This window comes from Chanos chanos, chromosome 2 (genome assembly GCF_902362185.1).
Source record: "Chanos chanos chromosome 2, fChaCha1.1, whole genome shotgun sequence".
Lineage (NCBI taxonomy): Eukaryota > Metazoa > Chordata > Actinopteri > Gonorynchiformes > Chanidae > Chanos > Chanos chanos.
In genome coordinates this window covers 56,677,015-56,695,749 of record NC_044496.1, presented here as the reverse complement: position 1 = coordinate 56,695,749, position 18,735 = coordinate 56,677,015, and the positions used below count along the sequence as shown (strand labels likewise).

Genomic DNA, 18,735 nt, shown 5'->3' with positions numbered 1-18,735 from the left:
ACTCTCAGTGACAGGTGTGATGATTTTGTATGAGATAACATGTTATAAAGAAGCCAGTCTTTTCCCTACACTGTTTGTTTTCCTTTCAAAGACACCTAATCCTTATTATGCCCTTGGTTTCCCGTTGCAAGACAACGATGACGATATTTCCCCCGGCACGGCTAAAGAGCACGAAATTTATTAGCCCCTGTAGCTTTCAATGCCTTCGCAACGCGCTATAGTCTTAGGTACCCAGTAATCCATATGTTTGTATGTACACAATACGTCAGATTGCTGGTTATTCACCTAGTTTCATATGAATGCAAAAGGTATATGTCGGGGTTCTGGGAGAGACGTAGACATGCGTGTGATAATTTGCAATTACAATTGTCTTGGGAACAATGTCGTTTTTTTGAATAACGAGCGTCTTAAAGCGGCATACCTAAACACATTTCTAAACACGCAACCGGCTAGAAACTTTTCTTCTCCTTTATACACGGTAAATGGGCTGTGAAGGCTCGACATTTTGTTTGTCTTTATGCTGGTTGAAAGATCTCAGTTTGTTACATAACAAAAGAATGAAAAAAAAAACAGAGAAGTGGCAGTCTAAGAATAAATGAATCGTATTGTGTGATCGTTTTTCGTGATGCTAAGTGGTGGGTGCAGTTGGTCAGACTGTAAAACAGCGTATTTGCATGTCTGAAGCCTTGTAAATAGACATCTGCTTTACTCGACATTTTGCATGTTGTTCGACAGACAGACTGACTCTCTCCATTGATCGTGAGGATTTGCAAAAGAACCGGGTCAGGTTTCCACTTCTGAGAGAGCGAACGCTATTCAAGCGCTGGACATCCGTCCCAAGTTAAGACTTATTTTTAGTCTGTCCGTTGCGTGCAACGTACTGCTTGCCCTGTAAACATATATTTTTAAACTCTTAAGATAAAGTAATACGGTGAAAAACATATCAAGTTCAGTTCGTAACAGATCCCTGTGGTCTGAGCCAGATGTCTGTTTAAAAAAAAAACCCCAAAACGCTGTAGACTCAATGCAATTCAAGAAGTCATTAAATTTACCGCTGTTTCTGCCATGCTGCCATGACAACCGCGGCGAGCAACGACCTGGGACGCTTGTGGGGTAGTTTTTGTTCCCTCTGCATTAGTATTCTAGAAAAAAAAAAAAGTTTCAGATGCATCATCCATTAGGCCTGTTCTCTCGTGCACCGTATTTACCACAGATTACCGCATTAAAGATGGCTCCATACAATAATCCTACGATAAGAAGCTAAAGACTTTTCCAGATGTCAGCAATGTTCACCCGTGTGCCCAGTGACGTCTTTTATCTGGCTCAACCTATAGATTTACATCCATTAATGTATACACACACACACACACACATATATATTTATTGGTGTGTGTAAATGTGTAGCTGTGTATATGTAAAAACAACGTCCGTTCAGTCAAGAGTGAGTTTGAGGAAAAAGTCAAAGCGGATAAAAAGATTTTCTCTCTCTCTTTTCTTTTGCCTGCAAAATTGAGGGTGTTGTTTCATATCATAGTCGTAACCTTCCTCCAAGCCTCAACCTGCCTAAAGCTACACAAACTCATCCAGTGTCCTACTGGTCTGAAAACCTGGTGCAGTACTGGCATCTTTTTGGTTTTGATGAAAAGGCGTCCCAAGGTAATTGTGTTTTTTTTTTTTACGGTTTACCTAAAGAACTGGGAGTACAGCCAAGTTCTCTATCAGAGGAAACACTGCAGCACAACAGCTGTGAGCCCGCCCACCCTGCCTCTCTCTCTTCCTCAATTTTTTTTTTTTTATTTCCCTATTTCGGTGTTCTCTCTCTCTCTCTCTCTCTCTCTCTCTCTCTCTCTCTCTCTGTGACTCTCTCTCTTTGTCTGTCTGCCACTCTCTCTCTCTCTCTCTTTGTCTGTCTGCCACTCTCTCTCTCTCTCTCTCTCTCTCTCTCTCTTTGTCTGTCTGCCTCTCTCTCTCTCTCTCTCTCTCTCTCTTTGTCTGTCTGCCTCTCTCTCTCTCTCTCTCTCTCTCTCTCTGTCTGTATCGCTGTCTCCGCCTCACCCTTGTTAGTGACTGACACAGGACACCACTCACACACATACCAGCTGAACTCAGAGCATGTGAACTGAGGAAAAGGGCACAGTAATGCCTCAGTAAGCACGCAGCTGAATAACCAAAGAAAGGAAAAAAAATCTAAATCTAACTTCATAACTCTAATTAGAATTTTTTAAAAACGCAATGCATAATTCATTATGTCCAACCATATTTTCTAATGTGTGCAGATGATCTGCTCTTATGTATGTTTTGGCTGCCAGTCACTGTACAGTTTTCTCCCAGAAAACTCTGCAGCTGAGAGAGGTCAGGGGTATTCAGAGACAGAAACGCCCTTCGTGCTGGGGTCATGTAAGGCCAGTTTCATGTCAGGGCTTCCTCAAGGTTGTCCTCACCAGTGGGTCACACATCGTCTTATGCTGTAGTGTGTTTACACTGCCTGTACTGGGAGGAAACTCGTGGTTATTGTGTGTGTGTGTGTGTGTGTGTGTGTGTGTGCAGTGTGGTATTGAAGTGAGAGGAATGACACACTGTCTGTACTCAAACATTATGCAAAAGGGTGGTGGACAGGCGCAGAGTGAAATGTGGCAGCGCAGGGCTCTGGGATGAGGTTTGGAGACAGTGTAAATATGATGTGTTGAAAAGCAAGCACACATGGAAACATGAGGACAGAGGGTGGGAAGTGGCTGACTTTGCCCTGCAGCGGCGAGCGTTCGTGATGTCAGGGCACGACAGAACATGGAACACCTTCACCTGAGCCAGAAATAGCAGCGTGCCAGACAACAGACACACATAGGAAAAGTCAAAGACGCGGTAATTATCGGGCAGGAGGACAGACAGGCTTACGTCTCAGACGGGATGAGACTAATATATGGACACAGGGCTCAGTGAGTGTCGTGAGTGGCAGGCTGGAAGTGTATTTATTAGGTCAAAAGGTTTAGAATATCGTGAAATGACACATAGGTGTCAAGGAAGTAGTTACGGTATTTCAACAACTGTGCCCTGTCCCCACATACTCTTTCATGGCTCCTATATACCATGTGTGTCCTTTTCTGCTGAACGTGTTGAGGCAACACCAAACAAACATTGCATGAAAGCCTTACGGAGTGTTCAATCAAAACTGGCCATTTATCCTATTAAGTAAGGGAACGAGGTGACAAGGTGAAGGAGTTCACTTAAGGGAATTGGGACACGGCCAAGCCAATCAAATACTTCACATACTTATCTACCCCTTTCTTTGTGACATGAGCCTCTTGAAAAAAATGTTGATTTTTAAGACGGGGCGCGGTGGCTTTTTGTCGGCGGCCAGGTTTACAGTTCCAGTTTTCTCTGTTACGTCAGTAGGTGCTCTTGTCTTTGTCACTGTCGCTGAGCATTAATCTTGGCTTTCAGACGCTGTCTGAGTCTGTTCTTCATGGGCTGAGTCCTTGTTATGCTTTTTGTGATGAGATTATCAAGCCACACCGAGAACTTACTCCTAATAGGATTACTCTCTGAATAACGAATGAAAATCTTGTTATGTTTTCTGTTGACATGCCAATATTTGATAATATACTTAAGAGGGCACAAACATGGTACAGATGCTCACCTTACAAAAAAAAAAAAAAAATATATATATATATATATTTTTTTTTTTTTAAGGCAATGCCCCTTTTACAGTCTCTGCGTTTGAGTATAATCTCATTGGAGTAAATGCACAGTTGTGGTGATGTGAACAGTAAAAGACAAATTTAAAGCATTTAAACATCAATGCTAAAAGAAACACGTATTAAAAAACAGGTGTCAAAAAATGGCTTGACCAGGTCCCTTGTGCTTGGTGTTCACTGCCCAGACTGCTGATCGCTGTTCACTGTTCAGTTTCACTTTTCACTGCCCAGGGTGCTGTTTCTCTAATGAATCTGTAGACTTCATGGACAATCCATTAAAAGAGCATGTTACTCCTGTCTAAGCCGGAGAAGCAAAGGGGATGAATGCCGTCTCTATGCCGATCGCTAATTTATTTTTCTTTCTTAATCCGAGATTTGTAGATGCTGGGATGATAAGACTGCCTGCTAAATTAACAAACCTAAAAAATGCTGTCGCAGTCATTGTTGTTGCTAAATTGCTGGCGTGTCGTGCTGAATAAATAAAAATCTTGAGGATTTGAACGGGAATGAAATTAGCTGAGCGCGGGCGTGCCGTTGCACATTCCCATGTGAGAGAGCGTGTGAGGGAAAGTTCATCTTTACCCTCTGCGACCTCTGTGAGCGAAACGCGTCTGCAGGGCCGTGGCCGCGGGCCAGTCTATCGACAGCTTTGTGAGGAGCTCAGCCAATGCCGTTGAAGCCCTCTAGATCACAGAGGAGATAAGGGTGAGCCGTTGCAGGTTCCCAGTTCTGTCTACGTGGGCAAATCCAGCACATCAGCCGGTTTCATCTCTGCACAATTCACCTCACCTGCATGGTTACACTTCTCTGCCTGGTTTGCTGCGATTAGAGCCTTTTGCGTCATCGCCACAAATTCCTTAAGATGTGTTTTTTTTGTTGTTGTTTTGTTTTGTTTTGTTTTTTTTGTCCTTACCTTATTTGTGCGTTTCAAGCGTGGAGACTGCTCTCATTCTTATCGCCTGTCAATCACACTGAGTTTTATTTCCAAAGCTTCGCTTAGTTCACTGAGAATACACTTGATCTACAGCAATGTAGACACGTACACACGTATACACTGTTTACACTAAAGCAGGCGAGCTTACACATATACACCCCATGTAACAATGCAGGTAAGCACGTATGTACACACATGACTTGCACACATGTACACAGACTTGCAGACACACGCAGACATGCACGTACAAGAACTGGCCTAAATCTAAACGGATTTTTTTTCTCTTTTTGGAAGGATTTGAAGGCATTCTTCTTTAGCTGGTCTTCATTCATAAGCTGAAGCTTATCTTTTTGGGTGTGCTGTATCTGTTGAACACAGAATAATGAGAATAATTGTAAATCTGGGCCAGAAGCAGTGCATCTATTCTACTCGAGAGCTGAGAGCAGAATTCCGCCGCCCAAATCCACCAGACACGTGGCCACACAGTTACAGCGCCAACCAAACCGACTCGCGCCGAGCTGTTGCTCTGAAACTGCCCGAGTCGTCATGGAGACAGCTTAGAGGCTGCGGTGAACATGAGTGTACATGTGAGATGAGTGGCTGAACAGAGAACAGTGTCCTGTGTGAACTCTGTGTCTCTGTGACTTCAGCGGAATGAAACGGGAGATTTAGACGTGTGAGTTTTTCTGGTTGCTCAAGTTGCGTGCGTGTGTGTGTGTGTGTGTGTGTGTGTGTGTGTGTGTGTGTGTTATTGCTCTCATACACGATGTTGTTCCTGGAACATTTTTTGTGAATGCCAGCAGCACTAATACTCCAAAAACTGTGTCAATGTAACTTTTAGATTTCCACACATATCAAGTGGAACTTGAACCAAAAACTTTAATTTCATGCAATTTTTCACAAGATAATTCTCTATGGATCTAAAAAAAAAAATACACTGTGAATTTTTTGATAGTCTGAGAACAAAGGTTCAAAACATGAAGACTACAAATGAGAGCACGCATGAAATATTAGCTGGATCATAATATCGTTTCTTTTTTCACAATGATGCATCAGATGACGCCTGATGACTGTGATCACCCGAAAATTTGTAAACTCTCCTTCCCCAAATCAGAAACACTGCACTGAACAAAAATGTGGCAAACCGCAGTCTGCACATGACACCGACGCGCTGTAGGATGGGTTAGACTGATTCCCTTTATTGTTCCTCCTCTAGCTTTTCTCCAAGAAGTCACATGCCCACAGCAAACTCAAGGTTTTGTACCAGGAAACATTAGGAGAGAGCTATTGTGTTTGTGGGTCAGGCTCCCTCTTACCGTACGGTCACTCCTTCAGTCCTCACTTTCTCTGACAAACAAGTGAACTGCTTTAGTTAAAACAAACGCTCAGCACATCCACCAAAGGTTCGTCTTCCCCTAACGGACGTAAGCGAGTCGGAGACTCTGGCTTTACCGTAAGACGGCTCAGGTTTCTGACGTCTGCAGACGTGCGTGAGACCGGAGGCCGGGAGCCTCGTCCGACATCAGAGCGAATACGCAGCCGCACCAGCTGCGTCACGTTGGCCCTCCGCTCACGCCAAAACACTGGCACCGCGCGCTCAGCTTCAACTCACCACCGCCGGGCATGCGGTGCCAGGAAAGGCAGGGTTTCCACAATCACCCAAACAATTTTCTCTCCAAGAGTGCTCTCACTCAACTAATGCCAACGGGTGACGCTTGTTTTCTGCAGAATAATGACGAAGGTGTTTATATCAGTAAATGTTCACATTAATCACAGTCATCGTTTATAGGAAGGTTACTTCACTCACTGCCCCCTCACAGTCACCTGATACTGAAGACAGTCTCTGTTTTATATGCCTACTCTTACAGCACAGAGACACGTGCACGCACGCACACACACACACACACGTATGCAAACACGCACACACACACAGTAATTAACACAGAGCATGGGGAAGATGAAAACAAGCAATGTGACATGGTCTAGTGTAGTTTCTGGACTTACATAAAGCCCATGCATGTTTTATGAGTGTTCTGGGGAATAGCTGTGGTGACAAAATGAATGAAACACATCCAAACCCCGCTGCACATGAAAAAGCTCCGGCAAGCTTACATAACGCTCTGCCTTCCGTGACAGCGGGGGCCCAGTTTTTTTTTTTTTTTTTTTTTGCGGGAAGCTGTGCCCTCCCCCGTTGCCGTGCCAACGGGAAGCCGTTGTATAACGGGAGCCATCGATCAGAGCAGCCTCTTGACAGACCACATGTGAGTAATGCGGATGAGCAGTTTTTTGGAGCTTTCTTCGGAAAACAGTGCGTCTTTAATCAGAAGTTTGTACAGTCACAGATGGGACCGTGGAGACTATACGGTCGCATCTGGCAGGGGTCCATTTTCACGTCTGCACGACAGCGGTCACTTGTGGACCAGGGTCTTGCGGACACATAATGTACAGAACGTTCCGGAACGGCTTATGCACATGTTCTCGGATTCCGAGAGATTGGAAACTCCAAAACCCTTTTGCTTTCTTATTCATTTCCCACTCAGTAAAAACACATCATGCCTCTCCATTGACTTTTTTCATAAAATGCAATAATAATAATAATAATAATAATAATAATAATAGTAATAATAGTAATAATGTTGGTTTATTTAGAGCCCAGTATCACTATTTATAGTCTCAAAGGGCTTTTTATTTCTATAACAAAGTCAAATCAAATCAAATTATCCATAAGTTTGAGAAAATAGATAAGTCTCTGGTCTGGTTTTAAAGGTATGGAGAGAGTTTGCCTCCTTAACGTCTGTAGGTAAACCATTCCAGAGGAAGGGAGAGTGGTAGGAAAAGGCTCGGTTGGCAGTGGACTTCTTTTTAACTCTTGGAACGACTAACAGTCCATAGGGTGTAATTAAGTAGGTTGCGTAACTGATAGCTAAAGGCATATCAACAGTGTATTGTTCAATCAGACCATTCATAAAGCAGTTTGTGCGAAACAACAACAACAACAACAAATCTTTAGTGTAAAGTCATTGCTGACTTTACTTAAGTCATTCTCTTTGGAATTTCGCAGTATTAACAATGTGGCTACAGTGTGGTAAACTCTTTGGGAAAAGCTTGATTTGATTTGGTAGCAGTAGTTTGTGGACTGTGCTTTGTTAGGGAGAAAATAATCTGATTATAGTCCAGTCCAGTTCTGTGGAGCAGTTGGTGGCAGCTCTCTAGTCACATCTACTCCCTCTGCTGTCACGCTGAACTGCAGCCTCGGGGGGGCGGGGGGGGGGGGGGGGGGGGGGGGGGGCGGCTGGTCACAGGGTATAAACGTTCATTCTGTGCAGCTTTATCGACTCTGAGATTACATAAAAGATGAGTGATGTGCAATATCATTCACCAACATACTGACACATCCACTTTGCACTTGGCATTTCAAGGTTTTGCCTTTTTTTTCTTTTTTTTTTTTTTTTGCGAAACAGACCCGTCATCTGAACTCAACCGCCTCTCAATGGTCCCGCAGCGTCAAGTCACAAAAGCTTTGAGACAAAGATCACAAAGAACTTCTAGACAGAAGAGAGACAGACTAAACACTGTGCCTAACATGGGCAGTCAGAGCTGATGGCCAATGGTAGCAAACAGTGTGACGCAGTGTATAAAACAGTTGAGAGAGGGAACAAAAAAAAAAAGAGATATTCAATTCAAGTTGATTTTATTTGTGTAGCACAAAGAAGAATACTGCATACTGCGGTATAAGCTAGACATGCATAAATAATGAGAACACACACACACACACGCGCGCGTACATACATACCTGGTAAAGCGAATGGCCAACTGTTTTGTAAGTACTTAAACAGAGCCGTATATAAGCGACTGTGTTGACAGAGAACGGTCTGTAGAAGTGTAATTGCTCAGGCAAATCCCACAGGAGTGGACGAGATGGCCAGCGCGGCTACGGGCGTGTCACAATAGCCTATTTATCAGCTCGTACCTCTCCTCGCCGTGCACGATAACAGGAACCCACAGACGTTACAAAAGGCTGAGTATCCGTCAGCGGCCTCGGTGGCCGTGCGACGCAAATCCGATCCCCTTACGGAGAGCGCCTCACTCTCGAGGCAGATTCGCAAACGGGTTTCGCGTATTGACGTCCTAAGAGCGCAAAAAGAATCAAATTGTAGGAACTGTATTATTGCTTTCAGCGAAGCTTTTCATCACCCGTAATAATGGGTTATAGATTTTGTGGTGTGGCATAGATTTGACGTCGTACAGAAGTGGGATTTGGAAATCAATATGTTGTGCCCTGGGGGGGTGGGGGGATGGGGGGATGGGAGGCTGGGTGAGGTGGGGGGGGGGGGGGGTGTTTGTGAAGTATTGGATCGGGTGATGTCCATACTTTGGGCATAAGGCAGTTTACCAACTGAAACGAACGATGCCACCCCCAAACAGGAGGCCACTTCCTACCATTTTACTTTCGTGACCTGATTTCCTATTTGGCACATCCCTCTCTGCTCCTGATTTGCATATAAAGATATATAAATATTTGGATGACATATATTCTCCATGGGAACAAAGCTCTAGACAGCTGTGCAGACAAGACCGTTTAAAACCCGTAGTTCTTCTCACACAGACATGCTGTGGCGACATAAGAGATCTCAAGACTGGGGCCCAGACAAACTGCAAAAATGAGCTTGCAGATTAAGCCAATCCATTATGTGTTAAAATCAAAGCTTAACTGTTCCGTCGTGTCCTAATTAAATCCTTACATGCTTTTAAAGGATTAGAAAAAATGAGTTTCATCTGAATTATGATTAACTTACATAACCGTAGATTTGTTTCGATTGAGTCCTGCGACTCATCCGTCATTTCAGACAATATAACTGACAAAAGTAAATTACAGAATATTCCAGAACATTCCGCATGCTGTGTAGCCTGTGTCATTATCCTCTCATTTTTACCTTGATTCTTTATGTAAGAACCTGTCAGCGTAACTGTTAGAGGCTGAATCATGTCCACATCCCTGAGAGATGACACCACTGTATCACAAAGCTGTACAAACAAAGAAGATTTATAGAAGCGTTCAGATTGGTATTACGATAGTTACTTTCCAGGACAATTTAAGACAAAGGTTTTCAATAGAAACTCCCCATCTCTAATGAAAAGATTTCATCAGTAATGCATACATCAGATATATTACTCTTCAGATGCCAACATATTTTGAGGTAAAGCATTTGCATATTTCGCACTGATAAGACTTTCAATGCCAAAGAATATCTCTCCGAATCTCAATGATTCATATAAACAGGTTCTGTCAGTGACGTATATAGATGTTCCCAGTGATTCCACTCTCTCCAGTACCACTGCGCTCAAAGCTCCCGTCTCTGGGCGTCTTTGTGCTGCGAGAGTGAAAGACGTAGAAAAAAAAAGAAAGAGAGAAAGAGTAAACGCCGGGACGAGAAAGCCGCCCTGTTTGTCCACCCTCCTCCCTTTCCATCAGAGAGAGGGAGAGCGAAGCACTTTCTCTCCAGTCTTCACTGGTCTGACAAGACCAAACAGTACTCGCTCACTGGGTGTTTCGGGAGACACTTTACAGACTCCTACAACCCATCATCCGAAACCATGAGTTACCAGCCCCCATATTCACCTAGTCTGTTTAAGAGGAGAGACAGACGGTAAGTCTTCAAGCTGACTGGCTATGTGAGATTGTCCACGGCCCACTGACAGGTTGTGATGGAGAATAGTTTTGTGTGTGTAGTGAGAATGAGTAAGGGTGTGGTTTTGATGGCTTAAGATGACTCTAATTTAGTACTAATAGGTTCATGCTAACAAAAAAAAAAAAAGCTGAAAAATGATACATTTGCATTGGTATAAAAATGGGAACAATCTGTCCTCTCTGATGTCAACATTGACCTTCCTCATATTGTGTGTTTGTTGGAGACGGTTGTGAAAGAATGATATGATGTTCTTCTTTCTTTATCTTGCATATCTTTGGAATCAATCATTTCAAACCCTAAATTTGTGCATCGAAGCTGCCGTCGTGTTTACAGTACCAATGAAATAGTCGAGTCGAACCAAGGTTAGTGCCGTTCACGTCTCACAGAAAAGAGCATTAAGGACGCGGCATGTTTTACGATTGTTTGAATGCAGAGTTCCTCAGGTTCTTCTCTTTGCCTTGAGGTGCCTTGCGCTGAAATCTGAGTTTTGCAATTCTGTAAACGCTCTGTTTGACTTCATTTTCTCTGCAGCAAGGCAAATGAGTACAACTGCATGGTTGCACGTACTCAAGTGTTAGATATATACCTCTGGGATCCTGGGATTACTTTGCAACCAAGACGTGGTAACCTCTCCAAATTTATGCCTCCAGTTAACTGCCAACCTTTAATATAACTCTGGATAGAACTACTTGAGAATTTACTTAAGGGTGACTCTACAACATGGATGTGGTATTTCATAACATATCATATCAGTATTTTTTACCAGTATTGATAAAAATGTTGCCACAGTAAGTGGTTTGTGTGCCAAGACTGTGGTCTGTTTGTTTACAGCGCGGAGTGAGCCAGTGACATCTCCACCCTCTTTGCTATGTCACTCGGAGACGTCCTGTACCGTGATGTGATGCGCCACCGATGGCATCTGCCCACAGAGCAGCTCTCTGTGTGGAGGCCCCGCTGATCTCTGGGCCCGTTAACCAATCACGGCAGAACATCTTCGGTCGTCAACTTAGGCGCAGAATTAAAAAGCCTCGGTCGTAATAACGTTTCACTCGATTGACACGGTCAGCGGTCAATCTCACACATTTTTTTTTCAGTCTTTCTGCAGTTGTACTGGGCCCTTTCTAGTTGCCAAAGGTCAAATGTGTTGCCAAAGGTCAAATTTGTTGGTTTTTTGAGAGCGCAGAGATGAGAGCGGAGATGTCTAACACGTCTGGTCCTCAGAGACTGAAGCCAAGAATCTTTAATCAGAAGCTGTCAGGATTGCTACACTAGAGAGAAGTAGAACAGAGGAGACATGACACTAATACTCTGGCATGCTAACACTTTGTTACTGACAGGACACACTCCTGAAGGAGAACCAAAGAATAATAATCATAATAATGAAAAAAAGCTTCTGACAGTTGAAGAAAGTGTGTCTTGTTAATGAATGGCAGGTTCGCTGCATCCTACCAGCTGTCTGTCACTCAGAGGTGGAGCACTTTAAATCGCCGTGAGGCTTTCGTTTCCCCTTTTATTTCCTCCAGGCTGTGATTCTGATCTCTGTCAGGGCACAAACATAATTACACTTCTGCAGTTAGACTGATTATTATTACTCAAGCTTGAAATGGGTAAACCACACCACAAAGGCGAGATGTAAACTCCTGCTGCATGCCTACTGCACTGGTGTCAAATCCAACCCGACAGCTTCACAGCCTTCCCACGAAATGAAAACTGACAGGCACTTTTGACATCGACGTGTGCTGAATGCTCCTCTTTTCAGTTTCATTAGCCAGGATCAGCCTCTAGTGTTATCTTTTGATTGATTCTAAAGTATACTGTGACTACAGTGTGGACTTTCTCTCCTGTGAAAATGGCAAACCACACCTCTAGAATGAAAACACTTCCATCAAGGAAAACAACTGACATATGTCTCTGGCTGTGATTTGGCTAGAGGCGTAACACTAAGACAAATATTACTTTTTTGTTTGAAGTCGTCTCGGTGGTTAGGCAGACTTTTGTGGTTGTCAGGATAGCACAAAATAACAACAGTGATTATAGCCCACTCAAGTGGAAGCCTGTGCAACAGCGTTAATGCATAAATTGAGTCCATCAGTTGAATTACATCTACGGCTGCATTTCCTTTCATTCCAAGACCAGCCACGACTTTACAGCTCCATCAAGAATCCACTTCATATGTATTCCGTCTCTTCCAGTGCATCTGTGGGGCCTAATTAGCAATTTTGCTGATGCTATCAGCCCGCAGAAACACCACAAATCTGTCTGATATCGTCGCCTAGCAACAAAGCGGTTCCTCTGGTGCACCTGCTAGCCTGGGACTGTATTAATAAAAGTAAATAAGTAAGGATAATATGTATGTGCGCGTGTGTGTGTCTGCGTGTGTGTAGTCTATACATATACTGGTAGGCAAAATGAGTAGCCTATCATGTCCCATGTCCAGTTCCGGCTCACTGTGCACGGAGCTCACGCCTCGCCTGCCGCATAAATCTGATTCATTTCAACGCGACGCATATTGCATCTGAGTGACTGAGCTGGCGGTCAGCTGTCACAAGTAGCAGCTAATAGTTACCTATACAGGGTTAGAAATACAAACCGTAGCAGAGAGGGACAACCACTTTCCTCTTCGCTTTGAACTCAAATGACCCCTTTGAGTTCATATTTTTGGGGGCTGCATTACAGTACATTTGAGGGTGTGTTTGAATTGCGGTGTATGTCTGACTTGGCTTCAGTGCTGAGAGCGCTGTACTGAATCGGAAGATTTCGCACATGTGTAGCAATATTGTTACAAAACCCTTCTCCTCTGAGAGTCCTAGGCATGTACCGCAACGTGCCACTCCCAGGACAATTTGCATGTGTGCCCTTGTCTCTCTGTCATGCTGAGAACGGCTGGTAAAAATAAGTTTTAAAGTTCATGCATTTTCCGTTTCAAGTTTACCCATGTTTACAATGAGTGGCAAGGGTGAGGATCATAGCTGGAACGTGTCGGCAGTGTTAGCGAGAGCACTCAAGGCTGGCGGCACGGTAATCCTGAGTATGTGTAATACAATTTTTCACCACTAGAGGCCGAGATTGATCCGACAGCGGAGAGGGAAAATTACTCAGGATATGCGTGGAAAACTACTGTTCAGCAAAATTTTCCCATCATGTCCAGGAATGTAAAATTCCATAATTATTGAAAATTGTGGCAAAATTTTGAAATAAGTGAAAGGTTTTACTCTATATCCCTTTTAAAAATATGGTAACAATGCTTGCGGCATTCATGATTATTCGTATTTTTTAAGGTTATTACTGTGGCGAATAAGCTTAACATTGCTGTTTTGGTAGATGTCACTTTTGGAGCTGTCTGTAACAAACAGCTCTTTTTGGATAAATTATCTAGGGGAACAGAGTAGCCTATTTGAAGCGTAGAAGAAACCGCCTGATCTATTTCGTGTAAACTAGTGAAGGATTCCCGTGAACTTTTGTTGGATTACTGTAAAACTACTTTTCTACTCTATTCAATTTGCAGGGTTTTTTTTGTTTCTGTTTGGGTGTTTTCTTCACTCTTGCCTGCGGGTTTTTTTTTTTTTCATGGGAGCACATTGTTCTTCACCCGAGTTCAGGAAGGGGGCAAGGCGAAATCTATGCCACCAGACTCATTTGAATAATATATTCACACGCCGTTTGACGTCACTGTACAGTTCACTTATAAACCTCTGTGCGGCAGAAATAGTATCAGTCGCCGACAGAGTTTCTCTGAAACCACATTAGTGAACACAACACCGACCTTTCAACAGCCTAGCAACAGATCAACAAGAAAACACACAGGAACCTTACTTAGTGATATAAACAAGTCGCAAACGTGGCGAGAAGCATTCTTCAAACGGGTTTAGTCCTCAACATGAGCACGGAGATGTTCAAATCGCCAATGGAACTGGCTGTTTATCAGCTGCATAATTTTTCAATCTCCTTCTTTTCCTCGTTTTTGGGAGGAGATGTCGTGTCCGTCAAACTTGACAACAGGTAAATACAACATCTCTTTTGGTGCAAATACTAGCCTGGCAATTGTGATATTGCTTCTCGGGAATCGATGTAGGGTTATGCGGAGCGAGTGAGAATTTGTCGTTATTGAACGAAACCTTAGATGATCATTTTCGGTGGGTCTTGGGGAACGCTTCAGTGGATGTAATACACTTGCCCATAAGAGCAGACATGAAATTGAACTTCCTTCGCTGTATTTACTTTCGCTTTGCAGTCGTTTAGTTCGCACGGAAAAAAAATCATAGTTTTTTTTACTCAACAACGAGGGTACATTGCACTGAAAACTGAATATGTTTACCTCTGTCTTAGCACACTTTCATCCTGTGTTTTGTACGACAGTTTGTCGGATCTAATGGTGAGATGTACTAATGGTCTCTTTTTCCTATTTGTAGTGCCTCTGGTGCTAGCGTTGTGGCCATCGACAACAAGATCGAGCAAGCAATGGTAAGAGACACTCAATTTTTGAACAATATATGTCTTAGGTAACTCAGTCCGGTTACAATTATGGGGTTGTTATTGCTGTGCTGTAATGTGGTGGAGCGTTCTGTAGACCAGTGTGTAAACGTCAGAGCGTAGGCAGCAGCGACGCGTGCCCTCTTTGCGTGCAAGCAGCAAACTTTCGCTTTGGTGTCTGATTTTGACCAAAAAGTGCAACCTCAAACTCTGATAAGTTCCCTATTGCCGCTATGCTGCCTTCCAGATGTGGGCTAAGCAGATTAGCCATAGTGCAATACTTGCTCTACCCAAACTGAAACCAACATTCTTTGTTGTCACTGTACTTCAGGTCAATAACCTAGGTATTGCTTTCCACCCCTCTCTCTCTTTCTTTTTCTCTCTCAGGATCTTGTGAAAAACCACTTAATGTACGCAGTTAGGGAAGAGGTAGAGATCCTGAAGGAACAGATCAAGGAGTTGGCCGAGAAAAATAACCAACTGGAACGCGAGAACAGCCTGCTGAAGAATCTGGCCAGCCCTGAGCAGCTGGAGAAGTTCCAATCACGACTCCCGGCCGAATCTCCCCTTCCCTTAGAGCCTCAGGAGGTGGATAACGCGGAGGAGGAAGAGGACCAGTACAGCACGGGTTCTGCTGTGTAAGTGGCTCTGCTATGGGGCGGGCAGAGCCACCTCTTCTTACCTGAAATGGACCTCCCAGTTGTATTGTTGTGCAACTTCCAAACCTAAAAGCAAATGAAGCTGGCTGTATAGATGAAACCAGAAACAAAAAAGAAAGCATATGATGTTCCAGTGGCCCGGCCTGTTCTGTAATATCCGACAATCTCTTTGGACTAACTCGGAAAAAAGAGAGAAAGAAAGCTAGAGAGAAAGAGAGAGAGAGAGAGAGCGCTCTAGATGCTTGAGGTTACAGTTCAAAAAGGACAGACAAGGCCCATGTGACACGGGCGCCCAAGTCCAGTCTTCTCTACGAGAGAAGACGAGAGGGCCCAAAGAGCCGGGGCTGGCCCAGTGATCAGAGCTGTGTGGCTTCACAGCTGAACATCCTTGGCTTCTACATCCACGCCACGCCAAGGGAACCTATAATCCCCAGAGATGACTCTCCAGTCTCAAAAGAGCCCCACGTGGAGATGGTTTTTTTCTTTTTTATTCCAGCCATGATGCTAGCAGTCTGGGCTCAGAAGATGCCGTGGCTTTTGTCTCTACGCATCATTCATACTTACACGTTCTTTGGTCCTTCAGACTCCACAACCAGATCCTGAGTAGTTAAGGACTGCTTTGGACTCTTTCATCTGCAGAGCACGAGTTCACTCTGTCTCAGTGCTGCTTGGACACCACAATAATTCATAAAGCATTGCTTTGTATTCTCTGCAGTTGGGGCTTGCTGCTTATGGGGAAAAAAAAGAAAAAATAATTGCTTTAGTTGTTTTTGTTTTTGTTTTGTTTATGGAAACTGAACAAAATCAAGTTGTTTATATGAGCAGCGTGTGTAAAAATGATGATTTTTTTTTCTATCGAGACAGAAATCTGTATACATTTGCATAGTTCTGTAAATTAGCACATTGTGTAAAGTTGAAGCTCATGAGATGATGGGGATAAAACAGCGTGTGCTGCTTTAGCTGCGGATGCACTCCCGAAATGTCTGGCATTGGAGTTCTGTTATTACACATACCATCTTACTAACTGGCACGACTTGTGTGTGTGTATGTATACGTCTGAATGTGTGTTTGTCTCTCGTTTGAAGAGGACAACATATTTCTCAATGAACTCTGTGTGTGTGTATGTGTGTGTGTGTTTTTTGTAACTACCAAAGACTTGGCTCACACTCACAGGACAAACAGGACCATGTGTTTCTATCCACAGGGAGAAGTTTTGTCAGCAAACTTTTTTTTTGTTTTTGTTTTTTTGTTTTTGAAAACATAGGTATTGTTGCTTCATTGTGTCCATTTGACAGGCGTTTTTATTTCAGTGTATGGATACAAAATGCACATTGCAATAAACCTTATGTTTACACTAAACCATATCTAGTTTCTGTTGTCTTATTCTACAGTACATTGGCCTTTCTACATAAGCTTTTTCTGTCAAACAGTGATAGTAGTGATGCATTTGGATCTAATGTGTGTAGGATATCTGTGTTTTTATGCTACGTTTTACCACCTGGTTTGCCTAATTTCAGTTAATGTGAAAGCCTTCATGGTAAAATATGGAAGTAGCCTAAACGAGAACCTCAAAATACATGATAAACAAGGGCAGAAATAATAAAGTTCCTCTAGGAACATGCTTTCTCAAGATCCTCCGCCCTGTGGGCTTACGTAACTCATCCTCTGCTTCGTAAGGGGAAGAAATGAAGCTATCTTAGCATGAGGTGTTCTGTGATCTGAGTCAAAGCAAGCTGTCGCTCTGTCTGGGCAGACTCTTTTTTTTTTCCATAGCTTTAGCCTAAGATTTCAGCCTCAGCTTTTCAAATGTACGGCTGTAAGATAGGGAGCAGTTTACTGCAGGAGCTGAGAAAGAATAGAGAAACTTTTTTCTTTTGTTATGACTAAGCAGTAACCACAAGACTCTTGTTAGTATTTCACTATCAGTACCATTACCTATGTTCCTTATGCAACACGTTGTGTGTCACTGCCTATCCATCTGTAACCTATGTCCCTCTGCAAATATAGAATAGGTCTTGGTCTTTCTGGGTATTAGTAAATGTATATAGCTCACTGGTTCTAATGTGTAACCTACACAGGCCTTGTTGAAAGCCTCAGAGAGCATCTGAGATTGCGTGTGAAAGACACAGATCTTTTTTCCCCTTCAGCTAAGGGCACCCAACCCTCACTGGCATGCCCCGTGTAACTGGAGCTCTTGTGGGTTTTCCTGCTGTGAGTGTGCCTTAGAAAAGCATCCCCCCCCCACCTCTGCACCCCCTGTCCCATTTGAGGAACACACCCTGTGAAGGCAGAGAGAGGGTAAACAAATCGATTCTCCAAAGGTTGCGGGCTTCAGTTGTCTCTCTTGCTATGCACATTACTCATTACTCCTAATAGATGACCCCTGTAAAAGGAGCGGCCTTTTGCAGTGCTGGGACATGTCTGGTCACTATGTTCTGAACAGGAATTAGTGTTCTGCTGCTTTGTTTTTAAGGTCACGGCTGGACGAGATTCATGCTAACTACAGAACTCAACAGAGTGACATTTCTTAAGGAGCTTTTAATCCTTAGAGGCAAACACAAACACATCTATAATTTTGAATATTTTCTTAATCTTTTAACTGAGGACCACAGTGGGTGTGATATTTCTGTGGAATCTTAGATAGTGGTACTTAAACTGACTACATGTGATGTCTTAAAAATGATAAGATTTATGTGAATAAAGCCAGTGATTGAGACTAACATGACTGGCATTTTTGCTTTGCCCTCATTGTCAGCCTTGAAGGAAGGGCCATGTACTGAATGGATTCTTACGTTTGATTGGAGCAGGCAGAATGATTTCCTGTGTGGGTACAGTTAGCAGGGAGACGGCTGCTCAAGTTCAGCTCTTATGCAACTCCAGAGAACATCTGTTTCAGATGGAAGAGTCTTAGGCCGCTGTGGATGCCAAGGCCAGATCGAATGCGGTCATGGTTTGCATGCAAGACGACAGTTTCGCTGCATTCGATTTTTAAACAATTTTACGGCATGTTTTTCCCGCCTTGAAAACATGTAAACAGAGAAAAATGGTTTGACAAGGGCGAATTGGGCCATACAAATCCCACCGTTCTGCCTGCCCCGCCCCCCCCCTCCCGGACCTGGGAGTGACATCATTCCCCAGATCCCCTGTCCGAGAAGCCCATTTACGGAAAATCAGCAGGCAATACGGAATTTTCTATTCATTCTTTGTGAAAGGGTTTTACACAACAAACAGCATGGGTTCTGCCTCTAACCAGGTGTATCCTGTAGAAAAGATGAAATGAGAGAGTGTTT

At 43.4% G+C, this 18,735-nt stretch overlaps 1 protein-coding gene across 2 annotated transcripts in view; it reads left to right on the top strand.

The window, feature by feature from the left end:
- The window catches only part of tsc22d3 (TSC22 domain family, member 3), a 28,837-nt gene extending 12,030 nt beyond the window's left edge, over positions 1–16,807 (top strand). Inside the window, exons 1-3 of one of the 2 annotated variants that reach the window (XM_030764689.1) lie at positions 13,943–14,315; positions 14,726–14,777; positions 15,174–16,807. In XM_030764689.1, coding sequence (XP_030620549.1) covers positions 14,194–14,315; positions 14,726–14,777; positions 15,174–15,428 — 429 coding nt within the window. In that variant the 5' untranslated portion in view covers positions 13,943–14,193 and the 3' untranslated portion in view covers positions 15,429–16,807. Of the gene's footprint in view, positions 1–13,942; positions 14,316–14,725; positions 14,778–15,173 lie in introns of those variants that run through there. The other variant, XM_030764688.1, reaches the window with a different exon arrangement.
- Positions 16,808–18,735: the final 1,928 nt, after the last annotated feature.